General features: G+C 44.2%; 1 protein-coding gene and 1 pseudogene across 1 annotated transcript in view; both read right to left on the bottom strand.

The window, feature by feature from the left end:
* Positions 1–19104, bottom strand: part of HSD17B2 (hydroxysteroid 17-beta dehydrogenase 2) — a 90682-nt gene that overhangs the window by 20819 nt on the left and 50759 nt on the right. Inside the window, exons 2-3 of the mRNA XM_040254062.1 lie at positions 7626–7838; positions 1166–1351 (exon numbers count right to left, since the gene is read on the bottom strand). Of these exons, the coding sequence (XP_040109996.1) occupies positions 1166–1351; positions 7626–7838 (399 nt within the window). The remainder of the gene's footprint in view (positions 1–1165; positions 1352–7625; positions 7839–19104) is intronic.
* LOC120873245 lies at positions 11693–12700 on the bottom strand (annotated as a pseudogene).

Below are 19104 nucleotides of genomic sequence, written 5' to 3' on the forward strand. Positions count from 1 at the left end.
GATCCAACAGTGAAGATCGGCATTCCTCTATGCAAAGACAGGATCCTGGAGTTTAGAGCCCACCCTCTCAGCTTCCCACTTACCCACGCAGTGACTTCCCCAAACAACCCCCTGTACACCACTGAAAGCCTACTAAGGTTCTGAGGAACCCCAGTCTGTAGGTTTATCATATATGGCCTTTACTATGCTGAGGTAGGTCCCTACTATGCCCATATTCTGAAGAATTTTAATCATAAATGGGTGCTGAATTTTGTGAAAGTCTTTTTCTGCATCTATTGAGATTATCACATGGTTTTTATCTTTCAATTTGTTAATATGGTGTATCACTTTGATTGATTTGCATATATTGAAGAATCTTTGCATCCCTGGGATAAACCCAACTTGATCCTGGGGAATGAGCTTTTTGATGTGTTGCTGAAATCTGTTTGCTAAAATTTTGTTGAGGATTTTTGCATCTATGTTCATAAGCGATATTGGCCTGTAGTTTTATTTTTTTGTGTTGTCTTTGTCTGGTTTTGGTATCAAGAACCCCAGTTTGGAAATATCTATTCTAGGAGAAAGAATTTGACATCACCTGCATGAAAGCATTTTTTTACGGAAGGGAGATGTTAAACCCTTGACTTGTTAACTATCTGCCGTTTGAAATGGAGAGAGATGAGCCATCAAATGTCACACCCTGTCCCAACTATCTTGAGATTGCAAAACGATGGGAATAATTTATAGAAAATGCTAGTTGGCAACCAACAGAGATACGGACCACTGACAGTGCCAAAAGAGTGAAGACATGTGCCTACTCATTGTCCAAGGAAGGACAGAGAGTGCAGATGCTGGGAGGCTGGAAAACACAGGTCCTCCCTCTGTCATGCTGACGTGAACTGTATGCAGGGTTTCCTGGCCAAATCTAGGAAGCTCGTGCATTAGCAGTCACGCTGTGAGGATATGTGAGAACCCTAAATCCCCAGTAGTGAACAGATGAGTTAGAAGATAGGTAAGAGTCAGTACAAGGAAGGTTTTGTGCTAAGATCAACGGCAAACACGGGATTTGACTAATCTTCATCCAGCCCTGCATGAGAGTCCTGTTTTCTTGTTCAGCCCACAAAGAATGCTACAAGCTGCATCTTGTAGGACTGGCACCCACAGCCTTGTGGGGGAAAGACAAGCTCACCTGCCATGCTGCTGATGTTCACCAGCCTCCCCTTAGATTTTCTGAGAAGAGGCAGAAACGCCTTCGTGACTTCCACGGCCCCGAAGAAGTTCACAGCCATGCATCGTTTGTATTCGGTCATGGGAATGAGTTCCCCATCAGTTGGTAAGCCAAGGACTCCGGCGTTGTTGATCACAGCCCACAGTCCTGAGGACAGAAAGGAACAACTCTGAGATGGGGCAATACCAAGAGAGTGGGATGATTTTTAATCCTTCAAGCTCCTAAGTCAAAAGGACCCCTTTGAGACTTGAGATCTGGGCAAGAGATCACTTCAACTCTCATACCTTTGTCTTGGGGCTTCCCTGGAGGTACAGTGGTTAAGACCTCACCTTCCAATGCAGGGGCGTGTGGGTTCAATCCTTTGTTAGGGAGCTAAGATCACACATGCCTCATGGCCCAAGCCAAAACATAAAACAGAAGCAATACTGTATCAAATTCAATTAAGAGTTTAAATATGGTCCACATTTTTTAAAAGGTCTTGAAAAGGGAGGAACCTTACTCTCCTTGAATACTTGTGAAATATTAAGAAACGGTTTTATGGAGCTATATTCTTTTGCCTCAAAGTTTATTCCAAGTCTGCCTCGTGTTTCTCCCTCAAAGGAGTATGTGGAGACAGAATGATGTCTCTAGGACATGCAGATTTAAGACAATGTGGCTTACCTGCAGTACAACAAAATAAGATTCTGTCTTCCTTTTCCTTTGACTAGAAAAGTTCCCCTAGTACAGGGAAACAGGAAACTTAGAGCAGAAATGCCAAGAGCTAAGAAGACTGCAGAGTCCTTGAGCTCTGCTCCCTTCCCCAGTCAGCCTGATCCCCTTGACTGACTGGAATCACAAGGAGAGCTTGTTTACACACAAGTGGCTAGGATCCAACTCCAGAGAAACTGATTGGGGATGTCTGGGGTGAGGCCTGACAACCTGCATCTCTAGCAAGTTCCCAGGTAATGCTGACACTACAGGCCTGGACCTCACTTGGAGAACCAGTGTCCACAACTGGTTTTTCAGCCTTGACTACACATTAAAATCATCTGGGGAGCTTTTTAAAACCCTGACACCCAGGCCATACCACAGCCAATTAGATCAGCCACTGTGGGGTAGTCAAGAAAGGGGATTAGCCATTTTTTAAATTCCCTACATAGATGATTCCAGTGTCCAACCAAGCTTCGGAGTCATTGCCCTAAATGGCAGGAGAGTGGTAACCCAGAAACTCCATGTGCTTTGTGGGGAGGAGGGTCTGGAGCACAAGTGAGTCCCCTGGGAGAAATAGAAGCGACAGGATCCGGGGCATGTTCTGCTAGATAGACCTGAAGCAGGTCCTCTGAGTTCCCTGAGCCACTGCAGGGTTTAGACCAGTGGTTCTCAATGTGTGGTCCAGACCAGCAGCAACAACTGGGAACTTGTTAGAAACGCAAATACTGGAGCCCCATCTCAGACCTGCTGGATCAGAAACTAACAATCAGAAATTACTGTTGAAGCTCAGCATTGTGACATAACGTGCCCAAGTGTGAGCTGCGTGCCCATGTGTGAGAACCACCGGGATATAGAGAAGCAGAATGAGCCTCCATGCTAGGAAAGGCACAGAATGGCAGCAGACACCAGCCCTAACTTCAAAGAGGCAAGTGGCAGCCAACCCGCATGAGGACTGGACAGAGAATTGGCCATCTCAGCAGAGTCCAGCAGGAAGCTCTGGCCATCAAAGACGTAATGTCCCACCCCTAGGAATCTAGGACGCCACCCTGGGGAAATGAGAGAAAGCTCCAAACGACTGACATGGTTTTCACCATGTGGCTCAAGATAGAAATTAAGTTGACTTATAGAAAATAAAGTTACATTTCTTGCACAGCTGAGTTGGTGGTCTGACATTTACATGCAGTAATGACTGGGAGCTGTAAGTGAGAGGATGCCTGGCACGCAGTAAGAGCTCTACAGCTATTAGGAGGTTGGTGATAGGAGGAGAGGATGCCTCCAGCTAATCCCTCCAAGTGATGGTTTTAATTGACTCAGCCTGATGCATACCTTTGACCAGTCAAACATACAGGTGGCAGCTTGAGAATGCCCTATAACAGGGACCAGCAAACATATCCTGTAAAAGGCTGGATAGTAAATGCTTTAACATTGCAAGTCCTACTCACTCAACTCTGCCATTACGGTGTGAGCAGCCACAGCAATCTGTAAATGAACGGGAGTGGCTGCGTTCCAATAGGGATGTTGACATTTGTATCCCGTATAATTTTTATGTGTCCAAAAAATCTTCTTCTGATTTCTTTTAACCATTTGAAAATATAAACACGATCCTGAGCTCACAGGATATACAAAAACAGGTGGCAGATCTATATAACAATCGATACATCTTTATAAAATACTCTTTAAATGTCAAAGTTAAAGAGACAGAGAGCAGGTTAAGGATGAGAATATGGCTCTTCAGAGGTAACGTGAGAGGGTCTGGTGGTGATGGAACAGTTCTGTATTTTGAGTGGGGTGATACTGCACAAAACTACACGTTATGAAATTGTAAGCAAGCACACACACATACACACACACACACATACACACACACACACACATGCACTTGCATGTATAGCTGATGAAATCTGAATGAACTCAGGGGATTACACCAATGCCAATTTCCTGATTTTGATATTGTACTATAGTTACACAAGATATTAATACTGGGGGAGGCTTGGCAAAGAGTGAATCTACTATTTTTCAAAGTAAAATGTTAAAAAAAAAAAGAGGCAGGGCCACAGCTTGCCAACTCCTGCCATAGAATTCTAAGCTGGCCAATAAACCTATTATACCCGTAGGGCTTCATAATAGTTTTTTAAAAATTAATATTAATAACGAACAAAGGGTTTCCCCGATGGCTCACGTTAAAAGAATCCACCAGCCATGCAAGCGATACAGGAGACACAGGTTCAATCCCTGGGTCAGGAAGATCCACCTGGAGGAGGGCGCAGCAGCCCACTGCACTATTCCCACCTGGAGAATCCCACACACCAAGGAACCTGCCAGGCGATAGTCCTTAGCGGGTCACAAAGGGTCAGACACGATTGAATACGCGATACCAGGGCAATAACGAACAATGTGTTCATACTAATTTTAAAATCTGCTATGTAGGGACACCGCACGGTTGCTGGCCCTGTTACAGGAGCTGAGGTTTTCTGGTTTATCCACGTGGCCCAGAGGGTTCTTTAGCAAACATCCTTCTTTGTGATTTTAAATGAACCTGTTCTACTGCTCCACTTTCTGTTTGACTTGAGAGGCTGAAGTCGAGAGAGACCTCGAGAACAGGTAATTCTGTATTGGTGTTGAATTGGTATATTGGTAACTCTGCCTCAGTAAGGACTGTTCTCCAGAACGCAGGCCCCAAAACAGCATGTAAAGCGTTTTCCAAATGCTCACACCTTGGAAAGCGTACTGATTGGATCCTTTCATCCCAGGACACTGGGATTGCATTGTTATAGCATTTCAAGAAGTACTACTTTATCATTCACTATGACCAATACTGTCCCGCTGGGCCTCTCTAGATGGTGTTTATTGAATATCTCCTAACAAGACACCATCAGGTCAATAAAAGGGACAGCAAAAGACAAGGCCAGGAAAATGACCTTTCTAGAAAACAACTATATTAGTTTCTTTTTTTCTGGGTAGATCAGTTGTGAAGAGGATATAAGGAGGAAGTCCTTGAGGCCTTCATGGAAAACCCCCAAGTGAAGCCAGAACAGGAGAAAGCAAATCTGATTAAGAGAGGCTGGGTCCTGATGACATTGCCTGAGTGCCTGGATCCAGACATGCCTTTTAGTTATGTAAGCAAAATGCATTCCCTTTATGCAAAGAGCTGACTCATTTGAAAATATTCTGATGCTGGGAAAGATTGAAGGCAGGAGGAAAGGAGGGCGACAGAGGATGAGATGGTTGGATGGAATCACTGACTCAATGGACACGAGTTTTGTAAACTCTGGGATTTGGTGATGGACAGGGAGGCCTGGCATCTTGCGGTTCATGGGGTCACAGGGAGTCAGACACAACTGAGCGACTGAACTGAACTATGAATCTTCTTTCTTAACATCTGAACTAAACTATGCTTTAGCAGTTTTGAATTGGTTATGTCACTTGTATCTGAAAGAATCCTGATGGAAACATAGTTTTGGTTCTTAAGAAACCTGTGGTGAGGAGTGGGAGATGGACATATTTGTATAATAATCCAGTAACGAGGGTGTGTGCAAGGGGTAAAGAGTGAGTTTCCAGAAGAGGAAGTGAATGACGTAGACCTGGATTACTGTTATGTTTGAGCTAGATCTCCTGCAGAGTGTGTGGTTGGACAAAGGCAAAAGTCTAGAGAAATGAATTTGAGGCAAGAGGGAAGTTTGGATAAGAGGAAGCTGAAAGTACAAAGCCATGAACTAGAACATTCTATTCTGGAAACCATTCATCATTTACTGAGTGGAACAGCAGATACTGCAGATGAAGGTTTTGGCAAGGGCTATTCTCCTGAAAGGTCTTAGAATCCCTGTGAAGGTGTTTGATGGTGAATGGAGGACCACAGAACCGCTCAGTGAGACAAAGCATATGCCTGGCTCATGGGAGGAGCCCAAGACACAGAGGCTCAGTTTATCAAAGGAGATGGATGATACTCTAAGATGTGCACATTGTAAAGACCACTCTCCATCTGGAAAGAAATGGGGAAGGAAATCCGATTACAAAGAGAGCTCAGGTGGGAGATGAGGGTCCCAGTTAAACCATAGCTACCCCTGAATAATAAGAAGGGGCGGGATGATAAAGATCTAGGACACAGAACTGACAGGACTCGGGACCAACAGGATGCAGAAATCAAGGGTAAGTTGCAGGCCCAAGTGACCCCAGGTTGTTTGGCTTGAATGACTGATTAGGCGGCAGTGCCTGGGCTTCCCTGGTGGCTCAGACAGTAAAGAATTCGTCTGCAGGATACCTGGGTTTGATCCCTGGATTGAGAAGATCCCCTGGAGGAGGGCATGGCAACCCACTCCAGTATTCTTGCCTGCAGACTGCCCCTAGACAGAGGAGCCTGGCAGGCTACAGTCCATGGGGTCACAGAGTCAGACATGACTGAGCAACTAAGCGCAGCTGGTGTCTGAGCCAGTGCCTCCGTCATCGGATGCAGGAGGGGAAACTGATTTGCAGACTAGAAGCAGAGGAAAAAATAATGAGGTCTGTTTTTGACAAATTGAGGCGGGATATCTGGTAACCAGTTGTATATGCCTATAGGTCCTTACATTGAAGAGAGGGCTAGGTTGTTAACACAGACTCAGAAATTACTGGATTAAATAGCAGTGTTTCTCAACTCTGGCAGAGTATTAGCATTGCTGGAGGACCTTTAAAATGTGCTAATACCCCCAAATGGGATCTTCTTTATGGTAGACCTTCCCAGCAAAAGGAGAGCACCAGTACCAGCCTTGCTGTGGAAGGATCTGCTGAGTTACTGTCTGTAGATACTGACTTAATCTGCTGGGAAAAGTCCCCAGGCCTCGTGGGAATCACAGATGTGTGACCTGTGCTTCAGAAAGTTCTCAAGCTTCATTTAATTTTCCACTGGCATTACCTTAACATCTTAAACATTTTGTAAGCAAGGGGCCCCACATAACTTGCAATTTTGCACTGCATCCCCTAAATTACATAGCCCATCCTGGGTCCACACATAGGTATTTTAAGACACTTCCCAGGTGAAAAGTCCTGGCATAGGAAGAGAAACAGGATAGCCCAGGAAACTTGGAGTGGGGTCTGAGGACGGAGCCCTCAGAAACACTCACACTTAGGGGACTGGCACAGTGGGCAGAGGAAGGAGGTTCATATAAGAGAAGCAGAAAGAATGATCAGAGAACTTAGAGGACAAGATGTGGCTGGAGACCCCCAAAGCCCAAGGAGGGGAGGATAATCAACACATTCAAACACTGCAGAGAAGTTAAGAGCTTGGTGTTCAGGATAACACAGACTGATTCCCTTGGCAAGACCATTTAAGGAGATGTGTCAAGAAGTGAACACAGAGCAGCAGGATTCCAAAGAGCTTGGCTGTGAAGGGAGAGGAAGAGGAAGGCAGGGGCTAAGGGAAGACAGCCATTATGAAGCTACTTCAATTCTAATACATGTTAGTATCAGTAAGAGGAAAGACATGTGGAGGGGCAGCAAGTAACAGGAGAGTGACTGAGCAGAGGTTGCAGGGAAAGAGATGGAGAATTCTGTAAGTTCCGAGGAAGGACCATGCCTGACTCCTTCCCAATGTCTTCATATATGCACGAGGTCCCAGCAAGGGGCAGGGGCTCAGTGCAGGGGTCTCCAGGTGCCATCAGAGACTAGAGGGAAGTGGTAATTAGAGGCTAGAAGCAGTGTCGGGCATTTGCAAGGAGGGTGGAGGGCAGTCAAGGGCACAGGTAGCTGAAGGCAGTACCTTTGTTCTGCACCTTCTCCTTCACTTTGCTGTAGGCCTCTTTTATCTCCTGAGTGTTGGTGATGTTCAGCTGGAGCACAGAGAGACGCTTGGAGCAGGTTCTTCGTAATTCCTCTGCTCCGGACCCCTGTTCATCCAGAACTCCGGCAAATACAGTGAAGCCCAGCTCGTCCAGATACTTGGCCAAACCATGGCCAAACCCGGAATCGCAACCTGCAAGGGGCCAAAACAATACAAGATGGGCTCAGACTAAAATGGCAGGAGAAGTTATTGAAGAAAAACTCACTGCATGCTGTTCATGATGGTCCATGCTCTCTGTAGAGAGTGGGTCTTGAGGACGTTTTCTCCTTTGCTAAGTGGAAAATGGGCAGAGAAGCCACAACAGACAAATTTCTCCTTATTAAAAAAAAAATGGAGGTGAGGAAGAAAAAATTTGAGGTGCGGACATACATGGAAGGAGAAATGCTGATGAAGGGAAGTGGTCCAGGTGGTCAAAGAATGTAGCAGAGAAAACCAAGACATCCGACAGAAGCTTTTTTACTCATCTCTACGTGTAGTGTTTGATGTAATAACCTCCACACTGCATACAATCTTCAGTAAAATTTTCATTACAAGCTAACAGGTTGGAGTTGGGTTTTCTTTTTAAAGATATAACAAAATGTCAGGTCCTGCTTCAAAGTGGACCCAGGACAATAGCAGGGGCTACCCACAGGGTCCAATTTCTTCTGAATTATGAAAGATGAAGACTCCTAGCCACCTGCCCCACTCACCTCCTTGAAGCTTTCCCCTAGCCATGGCCTTCTCCCAAACCACTGAACCCTAGGAAGATACCTGCAACAGAAACCAGATAGAAATCCCTAAGGGCACTGCTTTGTGAAATCAGAGGATTAGATCATGTGCAAAACATATGTCAAATCTCAGAATTTTTTTTTCACTAATCAGAAAAAGTCCATTCCTGTAAACACTAGAAGGAATTTGGTCCATGTGCTTCAGAGAATACAAATACACAGTTACTTTTTTCCAATCCAAATTTCTTGCCTGCTTTAGTTGGATCCTTTAAGGTAACTTTTTTGAGTGTTAGTTCTAGAAGGTCTTGTAGGTCTTGATAGAACCGTTGAACTTCAGCTTCTTCAGCATTGCTGGTTGGGGCATAGACTTGGATTACCGTGATATTGAATGGTTTGCCTTGGAAACCAACAGAGGTCATTCTGTCATTTTTGAGATTGCATCCAAGTACTGCATTTCAGACTCTTTTGTTGACTATGATGGCTACTCCATTTCTTCTAAGGGATTCTTGCCCACAATAATAGATATAATGGTCATCTGAGTTAAAGTCACCAAAAAAAGATGTCCTTTTCATTACAGGGGACTGGAATGCAAAAGTAGGAAGTCAAGAAATACCGGGAGTACTGGGAAAATTTGGCCTTGGAGTACAAAACAAAGCAGGTCAAAGGCTAATACAGTTTTGCCAAGAGAACGCACTGGTCTTATCAAACACCCTCTTCCAACAACAGAAGAGAAGACTCTACACATGGACATCACCAGATGGTCAATACCAAAATCGGATTGATTATATTCTTTGCAGCCAAAGATGGAGAAGCTCTATACAGTCAGCAAAAACAAGACCGGTAGCTGACTGGATCAGATCATGAATTCCGTATTGCCAAATTCAGCCTTAAATTGAAGAAAGTAGAGAAAACCACTAGACCATTCAGGTATGATCTAAATCAAATTCCTTAGAATTATACAATGGAAGTGACAGATAGATTCAAGGGATTAGATCTGACAGAGAGAATGCCTGAAGAACTATGAACAGAGGGTCATGACATTGTACAAGAGGCAGTGATCAAGACCATCCCCAAGAAAAAGAAAGGCAAAATGGTTGTCTGAGGAGGCCTTACAGATAGCTGAGAAAGAAGAGAAGCTAAAAGCAAAGGAGAAAAGGAAAGATATACCCATTTGAGTGCAGAGTTCCAAAGAATAGCAAGGAGAGATAAGAAAGCTTTCCTCAGTGATCAATGCAAAGAAATAGAGAAAAATAATAGAATGGGAAAGACTAGAGATCTTTTCAAGAAAATTAAAGATACCAAGGGGGACATTTCATGCAAAGATGGGCACGATAAAGGACAGAAATGGTCTGGACCTAACAGAAGCAGAAGATATTAAGAAGAGGTGCCAAGAATACACAGAAGAACTGTACAAAAAAGATCTTCAAGACCTCGATAACCATGATGGTGTGATCACTCACCTAGAGCCAGACATCCTGGAGTGTGAAGTCAAATGGGCCTTAGGAAGCATCACTACAAACAAAGCTAGTGGAGGTGATGGAATTCCAGTTGAGCTATTTCAAATCCTAAAAGATGATGCTGTGAAAGCATTGCACTCAACATGCCAGCAAATTTGGAAAACTCAGCAGTGACCACACTGGAAAAGGTCAGTTTCATTCCAATCCCAAAGAAAGGCAATGCCAAAAATGCTCAAACTACCACACAAATGCACTCATCTCACAAAATAGCAAAGTAGTGCTCAAAATTCTCCAAGCCAGGCTTTAACAATATGTGAACTGTGAACTTCCAGATGTTCAAGCTGGATTTAGGAAAGGCAGAGGAACCAAAGATCAAATTTCCAACATCTGTTGGATCATCGAAAAAGCAAGAGAGTTCCAGACAAACATCTACTTCTGCTTTATTGACTACACCAAAGTCTTTGTGTGGATCACAACAAACTGTGGAAAATTCTGAAAGAGACGGGAATACCAGACCACCTGACCTGCCTCCTGAGAAATCTGTATGCAGGTCAAGAAGCAAGAGTACAAATGGACATGGAACAATGATTGGTTCCAAATAGAGAAAGGAGTACATCAAGGCTGTATATTGTCACCCTGCTTATTTAACTTACATGCAGAGTACATCATGAGAAACGCTGGGCTGGAGGAAGCACAAGCTGGAATCAAGATTGCCCAGAGAAATATCAACAACCTCAGATATGCAGATGACACCACCCTTATGGCAGAAAGTGAAGAAGAACTAAAGAGCCTCTTGATGAAAGTGAAAAAGTTGGCTTAAGACTCAACATTCAAAAAACTAAGTTCATGACATCTGGTCCCATCACTTCATGGCAACTAGATGGGGAAACAATGGAAATAGTCAGAGACTTTATTTGGGGGGGCTCCAAAATCACTGCAGATGATGAATGCAGCCATTAAATTAAAAGATGCTTGCTCCTTGGAAGAAAAGCTATGACCAAGTTAGACAGCATATTAAAAATCAGAGACATTACTTTGCCAACAAAGGTCCATCTAGTCAAAGCTATGGTTTTTCCACTAGCCTTGTATGGGTGTGAGAGTTGGACTATGAAGAAAGCTGAGCCCTGAAGAATTGATGCTTTTGAATTGTGGTGCTGGAGAAGACTCTTGAGAGTCCCTTGGACTGCAAGGAGGTCCAACCAGTCCATCGTAAAGGAATTCAGCCCTGAATATTCATTGGAAGGACTGATGCTGAAGCTGAAACTCCAATACTTTGGCCATCTGATGTGAAGAACTGAGTCATTGGAAAAGACCCTCATGCTGGGAAAGATGGAATGCAGGAGGAGAAGGGGAGGACAGAGGATGAGATGGTTGGATGGCATCACTGACTCGATGCTCATGAGTGTGAGCAAGCTCTGGAAGTTGGTGATAGATAGGGAGGCCTGGTGTGCTGCCGTCCATGGGGTCGCAAAGAGTCAGACACGCCTGAGTGACTGAAATTAACTGAACTTAAGGTAAATTTAGATAATTCTGTTTCATTAATGTGGAACGGGATATGAATTCTGATCTTGGGATGCAGGCACTTAACCAAATTATCAAGCTATCTACAATGATGGTTTATTTGAAACAGTTCTTCTGAGCATGAGGCTTCTTTCTTGCAACAAATGAGTAAGAACTCAAAGGGTCAGGGAGAAGTACTTGTCAGTGTGAAAGTCACAGACAGTTTATCCTTCTATAATTAGCTTAGGAGAAAGAAGTGAAGAACCCACTGTAGCAGGAAGAAGCAAGAGTCTTCCAGGGTCTGACATTTAATTAATTGTTGTTACTGTGAATTTCCATTGTTTTTCCATGGCAGAACATATGGCAGAGACTTGGGAACGTGTATGCCTGAGGCCAGGTTACTCATATGCTCCATAACTATGTTACTTGCAATGCCACAGAAGTTGGTTGTGCCCCAGGCAAATGGGGTGCTGGTCGGTTCCCACAAACCTTTATCCCAGTCTTCATGGCAAGGAGGGCACTGCCATGTGCTCTCAGCCAGTCTCTTGTCCAAGGTTCCTAGTTTGGTTGACTCAGTTCAGTTCAGTTCAGTCGCTCAGTCATGCCTGCCTCTTTGCAGCCCCATAAACAGCAGCACTCCAGGCCTCCCTGTCCATCACCAACTCCTGGAGTTCACTCAGACTCACGTCCATCGAGTATGTGATGCCATCCAGCCATCTCATCCTCTGTCATCCCCTTTTATTCCTGCCCCTAATCCCTCCCAGCATCAGAGTCTTTCCCAATGAGTCAACTCTTTGCATGAGGTGGCCAAAGTACTGGAATTTCAGCTTTAGCATCATTCCTTCCAAAGAAATCCCAGGGCTGATCTCCTTCAGCATGGACTGGTTGGATCTCCTTGCAGTCCAAGGGACTCTCAAGAGTCTTCTCCAACACCGCAGTTCAAAAGCATCAATTCTTCAGTGCTCAGCTTTCTTCACAGTCCAACTCTCACATCCATACATGACTACTGGAAAAACCATAGCCTTGACTAGACGGACCTTTGTTGGCAAAGTAATGTCTCTGCTTTTCAATATGCCATCTAGGTTGACTACATCCTGCTCAATACAACTTTTGTCATCACAGCTTGAGATGTGATGACTGATTTCAGCCCAAGGAACCTGATGGCTAGCACTGAAGGACAAGTTGCCAGTTTGTCTGCGACATCAAGATGATTCTTTCTGCACTTGATAAGTTGATAAGGAAACCTGCAGGCCCTGATCTGGTGGTTTTTATCATAAGGGCATCGTAACAGCTTTTCAGGGTTCAGAGTATCGATGTAAGTTTCTTCCATGTTGGGAATCAAGGAACCTAATCCAAAGTGCTCGGCTGAGACACACACTCCCAACTGTGGTCTTTGCCCACACCCTGTGCCCCACCAATGGTTCACTTCTGGCCCCTGACATTAGGGGGTGGGGCCCCCACTTCCTGCGACGCAGGGCTAGGCATCAGCAGAGCGTGGGGATGGGGGCAAAATCTCAGAATTTGCTATGGGAGTCTACCCCACCCACTTGGAGTATATTATGGACTCTAGAAAAGTTGGTTTATACCCATAAGTACAAAACAGAGATATCTGAAATTTTAAGATATCATTTTAAGACATTGTGGACATAAACTCACCCTTTGAGCCATATCAGAATAAATGTGTAACAATTACTAAGTCTCTACAGCTCTAAAGATAAGAGATCATATTCACAATGGCTGTGCCAGGTGGTCTTTCCTGTAAACTCTGAAGGAAATGCCTTGTCAGCCACTGGGGGCTACAGTCAGGTATGCCCCTAAAAATCAGAAAGTTCAGGAAATCAGATAGCACACTGACAATCAACTCAAGGATCAATATGCAAGTGATTAGAAAAGATATCTGACTTTAAAGCTAACAACACCTGCCTGGAGGGACTTCCCTAGTGATCCAGTGGTTAAGAATACATCTTGCAATACAAGAATTGCAGGTTCAATCCCTGGTCAGGGAACTAAGATCCCACATACTGCAGGGCAACAAAGCCCATGGGCCACAACTAGAGAATCTGTGCACTGCAGCAAAAGATCCTCTATGACACAGCAAAGCTCCCACATGCCTCAGCTGAGACCTGATGCAGCCAAAGTTAATTAATTAATTTTTAAAACCCCTTCATGGATCACAGTCTTGTCATGGTGAAGAGGCTTGCATAACTCAATGAAGCTTTGGCTATGCCATGCAAGGCCACCCAAGTTGAACAGGTCATAATGAAGAGTTCTGACAAAACGTGGTCCACTGGAGGAGGAAATGGCAAACCACCCTAGTACTGTTACTGCAAGAACCCCATGAACAGCATGAAAAGGCAAAAAGATAAGACCCTGGAAGATAAGCACACCCAAGGTGTCTGATATGCTACTGGGAAGAGTGGAGGGCAATTACTAATAGCCCCAGAAAGAATGAAGAGGCTGGGCCAAAGTGGAAATAATGCTCAGTTGTGGATGTATCTGGTGGTGAACTAAAGAGCCTCTTGATGAAAGTGAAAGAGGAGAGTGAAAAAGTGAACTCAAAACTCAACTTTCAGAAAACTATGGTCATGACATCCAGCCCCCTCACTTCATGGCAAATAGATGGGGAAACAGTGGAAACAGTGACAGACTTTATTTTGGGGGACTCCAAAATCACTGCAGATGGTGACTGCAGCCTTGAAGTCAAAAGACACTCGGTCCTTGGAAGAAAAGTTATACCAACCTAGATAGCACATTGAAAAGCAGAGACATACCTTGTGGACAAAGGTCCGTCTAGTCAAAGCTTTGGTTTTTCTAGTCATCATGTATGGGTGTGAGAGCTGGACTATAAAGAAAGCTGAGCCCTGAAGAATTGATGCTTTTGAACTGTGGTGTTGGAGAAGACTCTTGAGAGTCCCTTGACTGCAAGGAGATCCAACCAGTCAATCCTTAAGCAAATCAGTCCTGAATATTCATTGGAAGGACTGATGCTGAAGCTGAAACTCCAATGCTTTGGCCACCTGATGCAAAGAACTGAGTCACTGGAAAAGACCCTGATGCTGAGAAAGATTGAAGGAAGGAAGAGAAGAGGATGACAGAGGATGAGATGGTTGGATGGCATCATTGACTCAATGGACATGAGTTTGAGCAAACTCTGGGAGTTGGTGATGGACAGGGAGGCCTGGCATGCTGCAGTCCATGGGATCACAAAGAGTCGGACACGACTGAATGACTGAACTGAACTGAACTGGTGGTGAAAGTAAAATCCAATGCTGTAAAGCATCATATTGCCTAGGAACCTAGAATGTTAGGTCCATGAATCAAGGTAAATTGGGCTTGGTTGTGAACCTGGCCCCCCACCTCTGCAACCCTGCTTGAGTTATTTAACCTCTCTGTGCCTCAGGTTCCTCGTCTCTAAAATGGGCTTGATAACGATGCCTACATCAGTTATCATTTGTGATGTGCTTAATAGTGCCTGGAATTACTATAATAAATCTTTTTTTTTTAAGAAAATAATACTAGGTACATGACATTCTTCCTGAATTTCAGGTGTTTACATGCTTGATCTTGGTAGATAGAAAGTTCACCTCTACTGATAGCTAAACATTTCGGTTAAGATTCCACCTGCTTGATTCTGCCTCCACCATGTCTGAGCCTTGGGTAACATTACATAAAGTAGTGCAGAGCCTCCACTTATTCATCTGGGAAGAAGGGTTATAACGGTTCCTCCCTCCTAGGCTGATTTGGAAGTCAACAAGACAGAGAATGCTCTGCAAAAAGCCAAGCGTATCATACATGACTGTTACCAGTATTGTGGCTCTAACCCAGACATCGTTTCTGATCTGCGGTGTGAACGATCAGGCTATGCTAACCCTGGTGTCTTAGGGCTGTGCAGGGGCCAGAGGGCCTTGAGAATGTAGGTGGCTGAGAAGCCACTCCCTGTCAAGATAGAGTAACATTTGTGCACTCCAGAAACCCAAAGACAAGGCAGGGGCCTTCGTGAAAGCTACTTTCCCTGGTGGCTCCCTGGTAAAGAATCTGCCTGCAATACAGGAGACCCAGGTTTAATCCCTGGGTTAGGAAGATCTCCTGGAGAAGGGAATGGCAACCCACTCCAGTATTCTTGCCTGAAGAATTCCATGGACAGAGGAACCTGGTAAGTTACAGTCCATTAGCTTAGACACAAAGAGTCGGACACAACTGAGCAACTAACACTTTGTGAAAAGGCAAAATGTTTCATAATTTACCCATAGTAGCTCAGTTGGTAAAGAATTTGCCTGCAATGCAGGAGACTCAGTTTCAATCCCTGGGTCAGGATGATCCCCTGGAGAAGGAAATGGCAACCCACTCCAGTATTCTTGCCTGGAAAATCCCATGGACAGAGGAGCCTGGTAAGCTATAGTCCATAGGGTCATAAAGAGTCGCACCCAACCAAGCAACTAAACCACCAGCCTCTGAAAATTATCAAACCTAGTGTGACTCAAATGCTTACCAAGACCCATCCAGCTTCACACATAGTAACTCCACCCACCCTGGGAGATAAGTCATTTTATTATCATCACTCTACGGAGGAGGAAACTGAAACACAGAAGGGTTAAGTCATTTAGCTGGACATGGCAGAGATAGGTTGAAACCCAGGCAGAGGTTGATGTATAAACATCTGGAATATAAAATATTCTATTCTTCCAGAGCACAGGGCTTGGCATATAGTAAGTGATCAATAAAAGCCGTGTGTTAGGGACTTCTCCAGCAGCCAGTGGTTCAGGCTCTACACTTCCAATCCAGGGAGAGAGAGTTTGATCCCTGGTGGCGGAACTAAGATCCGACATGCTATACAGAACAGCAAAAAAATTACACACATACAAAAAGCATGTATTGGCTAAATGGGCATTTAAGAGGGCACTGGCCTTAATGCCTTAAAAACACAGTCTTATGTCACTAGTATCGAGGGTTCCTAGTGTCTAAGTCCTAACAAACACCTGTTGAGTTGGATGCCTACCCCAAGAGAGGGTGGAGGAATTGCTGGGGGTCATTTAAGCTATGCCCTTTGAGATCATTCTGTCTCTAGTGGCCTGGAAAATCATCAGCTTGGAGCAAGCAACGAGTACTAGAGTCTCAGTTTTACAAAACTGGGGTGAATGTGAAATTATGAAATATTCTAAAATATTAATAAAGTCTCTCAATTTGTGTGAAAAATGGAAATGTGAATCACTTTAACTCAGAAGAGTTAAGAATCATAGTTCCTGAGCTGGTGGAATAACTATAAGTGGATTTTATGCTATTGCTGTATGGGGGCACCAGATTAGCTGGTGAATAGAAACATAGCTCATCATTTGTTGGGTCAAGTCGTCAGCAAGTTGTGAATAATTCAAGTTCTGGAGTTCTTCAAGGCTAGGTATCCTGAATGAAACACACCTGTCAAGACTAACAGCATGTGCTCTTGGACACAAGCTGGTTCCTTGGAAGCTGCATTCAGAAAAGGATGAAGAGGGAAGAATTTGCAACCCTGTAAATGATTTCTTTGTTGCTGTTGTTACTGTTTAGTCACTCAGTTGTGTCAGACTCTTTGCAACCCCGTGGACTGGGAGGCTCCTGCCAGGCTCCTCTGTCCATGGCAAGAATACAGAAGTGGGTTATCATTTCCTTCTGCAGGGTATCTCCTCTCAGGAATCAAACCCACATCTGCATGGGCAGGTAGATTCTTTACCCCTGAGCTACCAATTTCTAGATAGTGTTAAAACATCATATAAGTAATAAAACTTTAAGAGTAACATCAGGATAAACAAAAGAAGTTACCCATAATATCACCAATCTAGCATAAGTTTTATAACTTTCTTGCTTTTTCTTCTAGTCTTTTTTTTTCCTATACACTGTTCTTTAACAACTATAATTATAGCACACATATGATTTGACAACTAATTTTTAAATTAGTATTATAGATATGAGGATGACACCACCCTTATGGCAGAAAGCGAAGAATAACTAAAGAGCCTCTTGATGAAAGTGAAAGAGGAGAGTGAAAAAGTTGGCTTAAAGCTCAACATTCAGAAAACTAAGATCATGGCATCCAGTCCCATCACTTCATGGCACCTAGATGGGGAAACAGTGGCTGACTTTATTTTTCTGGGCTCCAAAATCACTGCAGATGGTGATTGCAGCCATGAAATTAAAAGATATTTACTCCTTGGAAGGAAAGTTATGACCAACGTAGACAGCATATTAAAAAGCAGAGACATTACTTTGCCAACAAAGGTCCATCTAGTCAAGGCTACGGTTTTTCCAGTGGTCATGTACAGATGTGAGAGTTGGACTGTGAAGAAAGCTGAGTGCCAAAGAATTGATGCTTTTGAACTGTGGTGTTGGAGAAGACTCTTGAGAGTCCCTTGGACTGCAAGGAGGTCCAACCAGTCCATCCTAAAGGAGATCAGTCCTGGATGTTTATTGGAGGGACTGATGTTGAAGCTGAAACGCCAATACTTTGGCCACCTGATGTGAAGAGCTGACCCATTTGAAAAGCCCCTGATGCTGGGAAAGATTGAAGGCAGGAGAAGGGGAGGACAGAGGATGAGATGGTTGGATGGCATCACCGACTCGATGGACATGGGTTTGGGTGAACTCCGGGAGTTGGTGATGGACAGGGAGGCCTGGCGTGCTGTGATTCATGGGGTAGCAAAGAGTCGGACACGACTGAGTGACTGAATTGAAACCAGTTTTAGCTATTTCCACAGTCTGAAAAACCATAAGTCATCATTTTTCACTACTAGATAAAATTCTCCCTATGAAAATGCAGCAGAGAAAGACATGATGAGAGCCTGGATTTTGGAGCCAGAATACCTGGGTCCAAATCCTGGCTCTGCTACTTATAAGCTGTGTGACTTTGGCCAGTCAATTTACCTCTCTGTGCCTCAGTTTCCTCATCTATAAAGTGAGATGATACTAGGACCTGCCTCATAAGATTGTCCGAAGGATTAAATGATTTTATATACTAGAGTAATTGCAACAGAGCCTGCCACATGGCAGTTGCCATCCAGGTGTTAAATAAATAGCAACTGCGTTTCTGTTTGTTTTAAATCCATGCTACTCCTTTCATTGGCTACTTCTGGTTCCTAGAACCAAAAGGATTTTGAGTTCTTATCTCAGAAGATCACCACAGGCATTCTAACCACAGTGATGAATTGCCCAAGTACCGTGCTTTCTGCCAGCAGTCTCATCTCTCCTAGACTCTCCTTCCCTAAAGTTCCTCGAAGTCTCCCCTTTGTCAATATCTTTGAACAACAGCAGCTTAAAGCAGAGTTTCTCAGGGGGTGGGCCTCTTCAGAGGTGCCAGGGCCCATTCTCATAGTGGAATTTCACTTCTCTTCATTGGAAGGACTGATGTTGAAGCTGAAACTCCAATACTTTGGCCACATGATGGGAGGAGCAGACTCATTTGAGAAGACCCTGATGCTGGGAGGGATTGAGGGCAGGAAGAGAAGGGGACGACAGAGGATGAGATGGTTGGATGACATCACCGACTCCATGGACATGGGTTTGGGTGGACTCCGGGAGCTGGTGATGGACAGAGAGGCCTGGCATGCTGCGGTTCATGGGGTCGCAAAGAGTTGGACACAACTGAGTGACTGAACTGAACTGAGTGGAATAGACAAACACAAATGGAGGACCTGTTGTGTATCAAATAAGAGGATACTATCTGAATATGTGTTTTGCTTGGCCCATACAGTATATTTCTTAAAAATT

This window comes from Oryx dammah, unplaced genomic scaffold (assembly GCF_014754425.2).
Source record: "Oryx dammah isolate SB20612 unplaced genomic scaffold, SCBI_Odam_1.1 HiC_scaffold_13, whole genome shotgun sequence".
Taxonomy (NCBI): Eukaryota; Metazoa; Chordata; class Mammalia; order Artiodactyla; family Bovidae; genus Oryx; species Oryx dammah.